The 10,729-nt window shown below is 34.5% G+C and overlaps 1 protein-coding gene across 3 annotated transcripts; it reads left to right on the top strand.

Moving 5' to 3' along the window:
* The first annotated feature begins 6,861 nt into the window (after window positions 1-6,861).
* Window positions 6,862-10,446, top strand: LOC105783016 (transcription termination factor MTERF9, chloroplastic). Of its 3 annotated transcripts, XM_012608178.2 has the most exons (6): window positions 6,863-7,296; window positions 7,807-7,882; window positions 7,961-8,154; window positions 8,232-8,924; window positions 8,996-9,067; window positions 10,142-10,446. In XM_012608178.2, exons 1-6 carry the CDS (start codon window positions 7,000-7,002, stop codon window positions 10,241-10,243), a joined length of 1,434 nt encoding a protein of 477 aa, XP_012463632.1. In that variant the 5' UTR covers window positions 6,863-6,999; the 3' UTR covers window positions 10,244-10,446. The 3 variants fall into 3 exon arrangements, with proteins under 3 accessions (XP_052482637.1, XP_012463632.1, XP_052482636.1); XM_052626677.1 differs by lacking the exon at window positions 8,996-9,067 and having other exon boundaries at window positions 6,862-7,296; XM_052626676.1 differs by lacking the exon at window positions 10,142-10,446 and having other exon boundaries at window positions 8,996-9,432.
* The last annotated feature ends 283 nt before the right edge of the window (window positions 10,447-10,729 follow it).

Genomic DNA, 10,729 nt, shown 5'->3' with positions numbered 1-10,729 from the left:
GAATTTTAGTTAATTTTATAATTAATTTTGATGAATTTTGGTAATTTTCAATAGATTTGCACAAAGGGCGAAAAATGGCTCGGCAAACACTACTAGAAGCACAAAACCTAGAAGCAATTTGAAGTATCGAGGTGAACTAAATTTCAGCCTAAGACGGTCCAAAATTATATGTATTAATTCATAATATAATTAATTTTAATTTATATCCAATTTAATTTGGGTTAATAAATTATTATTAATTAATTATGAAAAAGTGGTCCAGTTGAACTGAACCGAGTGAACCAAACCGACCAAGAAATGGACAACCCAAAAACTATCCCAAGAGCTAACCCAAATAAACTTATTATCTGATTATTTAAGCTTTCAAAGAGGCCCTTGAAGACTTGTTCAAGTTGCATTATAGATTTGCCCTAAGCCTAAATTAGCAAAGTTGAAACTATCAACCTTTCCACATGTGTGGCCAACCAAGGCAGGGCTCTTTGGCTGATCATTTCAGATATTTTTAGCAGCCCTCCTCAGCTATAAAAACCCCCTTAGGCTGGTCATTTTAGAAACACACCTCAGGCATTCACATATTTCCTCTCTTCTTTCCACTTTCTCTCTTCTTTTCCATTCCAAAATTCCCTTGCTCTCTTGCTGATTTCTTCTCTTGGGAAAAGGGCATTCATTAGCTATTTGGAGCAGCAATTAAGTGTTCATAACAGCCTTGGTCCACAAGGACAATGGAGAAGGAAGAACGTAGCAACTAGTTAAGCCACGGAAAAACACCGGATTTGATTCTTGTTCCCTATCTTGTTAATTTTTGTTGTTGTTATGCTGAACATATCTATGAATATTTATGTTGTTGGAATGGTTAATTTAATCAATTTATCTTGAATTTAATTCATGTTAGGTTGATTGCATTTCGTTTGTTAAAATTATTAAAATTGTGTTTATGTTGTTATAGGCCTCGGTAAAATGCTTGATTAAGTAAAATCATGACTAAGTTATTCTTGCATTGCAATTGTTAGGTAACTAATGAATTAATTATTTAAACAGATTGAAATGTAATTAATGGACACAGTACTTAATCAGTGCATGTTTAATCTGAGGGTTAGATTAGCAACGGTTGTGATTAAACTGTTTCAAGGTAAGGATACTTTGTTACCTCACATAGTCTTTTGTGTGCTTATTAAATCGAGTTAATTGTTTGAATTGACATAGGGATATGTACAAGAGATTATTTTGATTTAATAAGTATGTATGTGCAATAACATATTTGCCTATTAAGATTTGTATAATCGATTGAATGGACATAGGGATATAGTCAAAAGATAAATGGATTTTGGTAGGTGAGTATGTTCATAAGTTAGCAAATTACCGAGTTATCGTGAACTTATTCGTAACATTATAAACATGAGTTTAATAATTCTAAGTTAAGAAATGTAATTAATCTAACAAAATTATGTCATCTTGATTAAAATCGTATTTTGAAATCGTGCATTTGAGATTTATTTATTTAGTTCACTTAGTTTAAAATCTTAGTTTTTAATCACCCTCTTCAAACAAAATATTTTTCTTCACCAAAGTGTTTTAAATAGCAATCATAAATAATTCTTTTCACAGCCCCTGTAGGTACGATAACTCGATATTTACTTGTCACTTTATTACTTGTTGTGATTGTGTACACTTGCACATTTCCATCGTTCCAGTACTTTGTATGTTGCATGCCAAAATTACATGTGAAACCATGTAATAATTTCTATATTTACATGTGTGCCCCTAACTCAACGAACCCAATGATGCATGTGATCTCATGTAAGTATTGAGACCCTTAATTACATGTGTACCCCTATTTTTATGCGAACCCTGCCTAAGAGTTGTAAAACTCCTGCATGCATTTTTATTTACCTTGTGAAGCCTATTACATGATGAAACTAGGATGTATGAGCCTTTAAAATGTTTAGTGACCTGTAATGCCTAAAAATTCGAATTCTCATCATGCAAACTGTTGGAACTTACAAACAAATGTTTTCATGTTAACCTAGGTTATTATGCGAGCCATGTCTGAATGTTGCGTGCGGTGACTAAGTGTTGTATGAACCTATTGAAATAGCTACATGTTCGAAAGAACTGTCTCACATGATTATAATCTTTAAACGTTTTGTGCATACGAACCCTTGTATTTTGAGTACGTGTAATTTTTGCTGCTTGTTAAAAGATTAACACTATGTTCACGTGGTATGCATAAATGGTGTGTTGGAGGTTAGGTTGGGAGTTAAGGGAGAGTCACTTCGGTGGCTAATGTAGATCGCCAAATCTGGGTCAAAACTTTTAGACCGAGTTTGGGGCATTACATTACCCCAACTCGCACAATCATTCTCATGACCTACATTGACATCCATTAGATGGGGTTGGTTGGGGACTTGCGATCGAGATGAGCTACATTTAAGGTTATTAAGCCTCTCAAAGATTTTTTGAAATTTATGCTTTCCGCCAACCGCATTCTTGGTTGGTACTTTAGCACAATATGTGAACCACTCAATCGGCCACATATAAGAATTCATTGTCATATCTTTAATAAGTTGGCAACCTTCAACATATGTTCTATATATGAACACCCCCACGGACGTTCCGTCTAGACTAGATCGCAAGTTCTTATCAAGTCCATTATAAAAGGCTTTTAATTGAAGCCAATCTTATAAGTCATGGTAAGAGCACTTACGTAACATAAGTTTGAAGAGCCCCTACGCTTCATATAGTGACTCCCCTTTTAGTTGTCGAAAGTTGGTGATGTCCATCCACAACTTCATTATTTTGCTTGATGGAAAGTACTTGGTAAGGAACCAGTTGGCAAGCTCATCCCATGTGTTGATTGAGTCCACTGGCTTTGAATCCAACCATATAAACACATCATCGCATAAAGAGAAATGAAATAATCGAAGACAAATAGCGTTATCAGATACACCATTATATTTAAAAGTATCACAAAGTTTAAGAAACTATTTAAGATGTTGGTTACGGTCTTCGTTCATGGAGCCCCTAAATTGGAGGCTGCTTGGGATCATTTGAATCATTTTCGGCTTGATCCCAAAGTTGTTCGCATTGATAGCGGGACGATTGATGCTCTTTCACACCGTGTCCAAGTTCGGCATAGCATAATCTCATATGTCCATTACTCCAGTTATCTTGGGCGGAAGGGATGTTCATGTTCTTCGGTGCTAGGAAGATGAAAGGGAAGTTCCTCGACTCTAGGATTGTTGATCTATAGATCAAAAATCGGTGGTTCTATCGGTGGTGGTGGAGCACCTCTTGAAAGTTGGCCCTTCCAAGTGTTTGTTATCAACCTTTCTGACACAAGGTCAAATGGGACTAACTTGTTGTCGCCCCGAGTCATACACTAATGTTGCAATCACAAAAAACACTAACAAAGATAAGAACATTAACAAGAAAATAACCAATCAAATGCAAGAAAGAAAAGCGTCGTAACTATAAACCTAACTTTTGTTAATTATCTCCCTAGTAAACATGCATCAATTACACAAATCACTCAATCACATAGAAACTCCCCAGGAAAGGCGCCAACAACTTGACAGTGCACCGAGGCTATGAATCAACATACAATTTAATAATTTAAAAGATGCTTTACTAGAAGTGTGACATATCAATTATAATATTTGTAAGTGTTACAATAGAACACTTTGAGTATTCCAAGGATCGAACTCAAGAGAGTTCGGGGACTAAGTGATTCCTAAGCAACAAGCATACAACCAAGAAGTCGAGCTAACTACTCGCTAAGTGTTATATTATAGCAATTCACAATCAAGGTTAAATTACATTGATTGGCTACCTACAATAAAAAGGACCAAATTTTAAAACACTAAAAATTAAGCAATTAAAAATTCAATAAACAAAAGCGGTTGGTTGACTTCTATGTTACTAATTAGTCTTTGGATTTGGAATCTAATCTAAAAATTCTAAACTTCTAATTGGCTCAATTTTACTTCTCAGTCACTATTTTTCCAAATTAGACGATTTAGTCTGGTTTATCTCTTGACCTCACCAAACTAACTCAGGACAACCAAATTGGTGCTCAGTAGGACCTCCTCTCGATCTCACATATCTATGTTTTCCTCTAGTGGTGTCAATTTTAAGTTTTTAAGTTTATTCAATTTACTCCAGTTTTTACGATTTAACCCTTGTACCAAAAACTAACCAAACAACATTTTCATCAACTAACCACTATAGATTTAGTTACAAATCATCATTACCATGCACACAACCACCAAACACATACTCAAATCATACATAAAAATAAACATAAGAGTAGGGTTAAGAACATCTTAGAAATTTCTTTAGTGATTGCTTAGAGAAGATGATGAAAGCAACAATGGAGGTGAAAACTACTTAGAAAGTTTAGATTTTTAACTAAAAGAAAGAAAATAGAGTTGAGCTATATTAAAAGCTATGGATTAAAATGAAAATATAAGATGAAGTTAAGTACCAAAATGCAAATAACACCAAGCTACAGTAAAAACTAACTAACTAACAACTAATACTAGAAAAAACTAAGAACTAAACCCTAAAAATGAAGAAGAAGACTAACTAGAAAGCTAAAAGGATGCAAGAAAAGAAAAGACAACAACTTTCTTTAGTTCTCAGCCAAAAATGGCTTTTAAACATTTGATTACAATAAAAAAAACATTGACTAGAATGCCCTTAGAAGTTGTGTTTTGATTGGGTAAAATGTTGGACAAAAGACTACCCTGCAGCTAATTTCTCCTTGTCAAGTAGTGGTATCGCAATACCCAGGCTTCGATGTCGCTACACCTAAAATAGTGGCGAATTTGTGGATCTTGGGGGTCTCGGTGTCGCGAGATCACTGGAGTTAGCCTCAATTTCTTCACTTCAACACCTTTTTTGTTATCATGATTTCGGTGGCTCAATATCGCGACATTAGCTTGCCATCGTGACTTCTATCCCTCAGTATCCATGATAGTAAGCTCCACGTTGATTTTTTGTTGAAGTTTTGCATCCTTAAGGTGATAGGTTTAGGTGTTGTGACTTCCATGGCATCAGTGTCGTGACACCCACTCTAAATGATGATTACTCAAGGTTGGGCCATTATCTTTTCCCTACACCAACTAAATCACATCTTTAGGTTCCCTATGGCACCGTTTGACCACTTTAGGTTTCAAAAAGGGCAAAACTAAGCAAAAACGTTTATTAATACTTAAAGCTAAAAATCGACAAAAACATGTAAAAGACACTTAATTTTCTTGAGAATAAGCTCTTTAAGTGTATTGGAGAGCCTAATTTGACGTATCAAATTACAGCAGATCATATACATAGTCAGAGCATTGTGTAAATTCCTAGCCCATGTCAATGTCGCTCCATAATTGCACGGTTCTACCCACCCAACATCCATATCAAAGTCAAACTTATGTACAGACGATCGCCTATCGAGAGACACTCTCGAAATCTCTATATATGGGTCTAAATGATGATTTAATGGAGTGAAATTTTAACTCGGCTCAACATCTGCTAACTCAGCTAACAACTCAACTGGTTCAACGTTCCTAGGTGAGCAATAAAGTGTGATCATAGTATCCACGTCATCATCACCTACAAGTTCCATCTCTGTATATTTGCACGAATTTGACGAAACTAGAAATTTGTAGAATAGTTTGGACATCCTCCTCCCACAATGTCGAGCAATCTTCGCACTAATCTTTTGTTTCATATCATCGACTTTTACATTGTTGTTAAACCTCATTCTTATTTGATGACAATATTCAAATATAAAACCAACTATTGTTTGTAAAATTATCCCATCGAAATGAATGTATACGAAGAATTTGTTATTTGTTTTTATTCTAAATCAGAAAATAAATTAAAAATAAAAATATGAGTTCCTATTAAAACAATTCATACTATTATATAGCAACAAACATACTTTTTATAAAATAATATAACTTGCATCTCATATTACTAATTATCAATGTAAAATATAATTACATAAAATAATTACAAACTAATCTTATGAACTCGAACTTAATTTTTGAAGCAAATGTGTTGATCTTCAATTTTGATTTCTAAAAACTTTTTTTTTCTTTCTCAGTTTGTTAAACTAATTTTTTTCTATCTCGTACTACTAAACAATTTTTTTTCCTTTTTTTTTCTTGTTATATTCCCTTTTGCTAAACACAATTTTTTTTTCTCTTAAACACATGGAAACAATATTTTGGTCGGAGATGGGGTTTATATAGGAGAGTGGTGTTGCCTGACAACATCGCAGGATATAGATTTTCAAATTGGTGTCACCTGACACCACAATGACACCATCTGACGTCAACCATTTTTTACAATTCAACTGTTTTTTTTTTCTTAATAGAATTTATTTAAAAAAAATATTCAAGCAGTCTCGCCTGACAGAGCAGTGGCACCAATAAAAAAAAACTTTTTTCGTTTCAGTTGCTTTTTTTTCAATTATTTTTTTTTAAATTCAAGCAGTGTCTCCTTACATATAGACAACACTAATATTTTTTTTTCATTTTTTCCACCTTTTATTTTTACTTGTATTTTTAGAAATACATACCGATGTCGTCTGATACACGGCAAAAATTTTTTTTTTGAACATGATTGCTACATGATTGACCAAACCCATTTTTGTAATTAATTTTTTTCCACCCAATTTTTCTAATTAATTAATTTTTTAATATTATTTTTATAAAAAAAAGCCTGATTTTCTTGTCGCCCTTCCAGTTACTTAACACGACACAATCCGGCGTCGCTTTGTTAACCAACCGTTAAACGCCTTAAACCACATAAAAAAAAAATCAAAATAAATTAAAATAAAAATCTTGTCGGACAAAAGAAAAACCCCCAGTAAAACCTCAGCTTTCATTGACAGCCATAGCTACAAGATAAAGCTTTTCAGCATATACTCTCTTCTCAATTTCTAGGGTTTTTCAGCATATTCTTTTTTAATCTCTTTCTCTTTCTCCTGTTATCCTCAAAATGGCAGCTTTATCTCTTCATAATTTCAATCATTTGGTTTCAATTTTCTCTTCTCCTTCTTCTTCTTCCTTCTGGAATTTGAGTTTTTCTTTCAAAAATGAAGTCAGATTCAAGAAAGGGAAATTTTTGGTGTTTTTATCAACTCACTCAAATCCCAAAATTCTCAAGTCTAATAAGAAGTCAAGGTTTGGTCAAAGGATTACTTCTTATGATACTGATGAGGAAGAGGAGGAAGATGAAGATGAAGAATTTGATGACAATGATGATGGCATGGCTGGAGATGATTGGTTGATGAATGTAAGTTCACTTTGCAATAATCACGTTCCCTTAATTAAAAAGCAACATTTTTTTTGTATGTTTTTATGTTTAGTTGCTGCAAGAAGTATATATTTTGCTAGAAACTGTGATTGAGCTATTCAAGATGCAATATTTGTAATGCAAACATGGGAAATTGAGATATATGGTTTGATGTTTTTAGAATTGTAGAAAATGACTCATCAGTTTCATTTTAATGTATTTGGATTGAGGTTAAGATAATTGTTTCACTAGCAGGCATTTTAGCGTAATTTGTTGTTCAAGATGCAATCTTAGTAATAAAATTATAAAAGTATATGTTTTGCAATATGGTATTTTGTTTTTAGGATTGTAGAAAACTACGCATCACTATGTTTTTACTGTGTTTGTGTTGATGATAAGGTATTATTGACTTACAAATATTTTGTGCTTCTATTTTAAATAAAATGGTTGAGCTTATGTTTTAGTAGGATATAAAACGGCTTTTAGTCTGAAATAAATGTTTTATTTCAGGACGACTTTGCTCAACCGCATGAATATGTTGTTAACGGCAAGAAAATTAAATCGCGCAAGGGAAGTGGTAAAGAAGGTATACATGTGAACCCATCACAAGATTTGACATAGGTTTTGGTGGAGTTTAACAAAGATGATTCATTTGTTTGTGCAGGAAACAGAAGACTGCAAGAACAACGCAAAGGCTCAAAAGCCTTAAAATCAAGACAAGGTCTTATCATTTCTGAAGACCAAATGGATGTCAGACATGGTAATGATGGTTTAAAGAGGAAAAGTGTAGGGAATTCTTATCATACTTCTACCAAAACGAAGGAAGCTGGTTCCTTTGACGTAGATGGAGGAAGAATGGTGAGATAAGCTGTCAAATTTTGCTATCTTCTGTATCAATGGTGTAAATTAGCTTTATATGCTTTCTTCTATTGCAGCTGGTGTCAAAGACATCTAGAGAAAACCGATATCAACGGCTGTCAGATGAAATTGATTTGGATGAGAAATGGTTCCCCCTTCTTGATTATCTAAGTACTTTTGGGCTTAAAGATACACACTTTATCCAAATGTACGAGAGACACATGCCTTCACTTCAAATCAACGTGTGTTCAGCTCAGGAAAGGTTGGACTACTTGTTGAGTGTTGGTGTGAAACAAAGAGATGTTAGAAGAATACTTTTGAGACAACCACAAATTCTAGAATACACAGTGGAGAACAACCTGAAGTCTCATGTAGCTTTCCTAATGAGTCTGGGGATCCCAAGTTCTAGAATAGGGCAGATAATTGCGTGTGCACCTTCTCTGTTTTCATACAGTGTTGAAAATTCATTAAAACCAACAGTGAGATACTTGATTGAGGAGGTTGGTATTAATGAACATGATTTAGGTAAAGTTGTGCAGCTGAGCCCTCAGATTCTTGTTCAACGGATTGACATATCGTGGAATACTCGCTATATGTTTCTCTCAAAGGAGTTAGGAGCACCCAGAGATAGTATTGTGAAGATGGTAAAGAAACATCCCCAGCTTCTTCATTACAGCATTGATGACGGATTACTACCCAGAATAAATTTCCTAAGGAGCATTGGGATGCGTAATTCTGATATCTTGAAAGTCTTGACTAGTCTTACACAGGTTAGTTTCCTTGCAAGTGCATGAAAACACAGAAAATTGTTTCCTCTCTTACATTTTGGTTTTGTTTCTAGGTGTTATCTCTGTCTCTGGAGGACAATCTAAAGCCTAAGTACCTGTACTTGATCAATGAACTGAATAATGAGGTGCATTCTTTGACGAAATATCCTATGTACTTGAGCCTGTCACTAGATCAGAGAATTCGACCCCGCCATCGGTTCTTGGTTTCCCTAAAGAAAGCTCCAAAGGGGCCATTTCCACTCGGTTCATTGGTCCCATCTGATGAATGCTTTTGTCAGCAGTGGGCTGGAACTAGTTTAGATAAATATTTGGCATTTCGTCAAAGGTTACTACTCAAAGAATTCGCAAAGAAATATGAGAAGTAGTGATAAGCTTCAAAAGATTCCTTCCTAATACTAGAATCCCTGTCCACTTCAAGCTATCTAGTATTGTAGCTCTCTAACACTACTCCGAGGTTTTGGAATGATACCTGAGACTACAATTTACCATAGCCTTTGGAGTGATGAAGGAAATCTGAAAGTGAGGATTTCGAGTGAAATTCTGATTTTAACTCTCTACTCATCTATGGTAACTGGCTCTGGTACCTCAGGAATTCTAAATCAGTTGGTCTTTTGTTGTGCATTTAATGTACTTTTCCAGAGTTTACATTGCAAAATCTTTGCAACGGTTTCTTCTAGTCCAAGGCTAGCAGATGAGAGATTATACTAACTACTGGTAACAAGAGAGGAGAATTAACTCAAAAACAACCTTTCAAGTTTAAGGTCAGTTACCTTTTATAAACCAACACTCCTGACTTTCTCAACTGGAACAGATTATTCCCTGTGCATATAGCATGAGTTGCTTGCCCTTAATAGAACCATCTATTTCATTTCCGCTCATCATTTTTCTTGAAGTACCCATGTCAACACCCCTGTGCAATGCATATCCAGACATGGTTACGGTGTATACAGTCCTCCAAACACTCTCCAAATAAATGAAAATCTTGGAAAAAGAAATTAAACATACTTCCGACACTCATACCCGGGTCCAAGTAACAAAGGAAGTATCTATGATCTGTATAAATTCCTAATGCAGTAAAACTAAAATGTTTTTATTTTCTTTCAAATTGTCTGTCATACTATCCATTTTGTTGTTTTGGCTATAAATTTATGCATTCTCATGATATGTCGATTTCTCATTATATATCAATCTCATTGCAGGCTGACATACTGACTGTAATTAAGAGGAGAATTCCAGAAACAAGTTGCAGTTATCCTGGTGATACTTGCAGGGACTTTCCTTTTCTGTTTACATTTTATTAATGATACACTCTCCACATTATATCAATATTGTCTATCCTAGTGGATTCCACTGTGATTGAATGGGTGAATGGCATAATCGTAATATATATATCAATCATTTCTTTTTCTTACTGAACTTGTAAATTTCTTTTCTTTTCTTACTTCCTTGTAACATGTATCTTTGAGGTGAGTCTCTATGCACAAGATGGATATTTTTGTTTCAACTAGCTTACCTATGTTTCAGCCCTCATGTGGGTTTATTTTGTTGGATTCCTGAAGTGTTGCATTGGCTTCAAGTACCCTACAAGTTCATACAATATTTTTTTAGCCTTCAGTTCCCCCCCCCCCCTCTTTTTGCAGTAAACAAAACCAAGCAAGGATTAATTTGTTTCTCAAGAATGCTTGTAGAAAATCTTCATTAGCAATTAGGGGAATGGACTTAAAAGATCATCGAGAGAGGGGATTTAGCCCCTTGTTCGGTTAATGCTTGTTGAATTCATTCTGACT

The sequence above is a fragment of the Gossypium raimondii genome, chromosome 13 (genome assembly GCF_025698545.1).
Source record: "Gossypium raimondii isolate GPD5lz chromosome 13, ASM2569854v1, whole genome shotgun sequence".
Classification (NCBI taxonomy): Eukaryota; Viridiplantae; Streptophyta; class Magnoliopsida; order Malvales; family Malvaceae; genus Gossypium; species Gossypium raimondii.
Note: the sequence above shows the minus strand (reverse complement) of the source record. Positions and strands in the feature narration are given on the sequence as shown.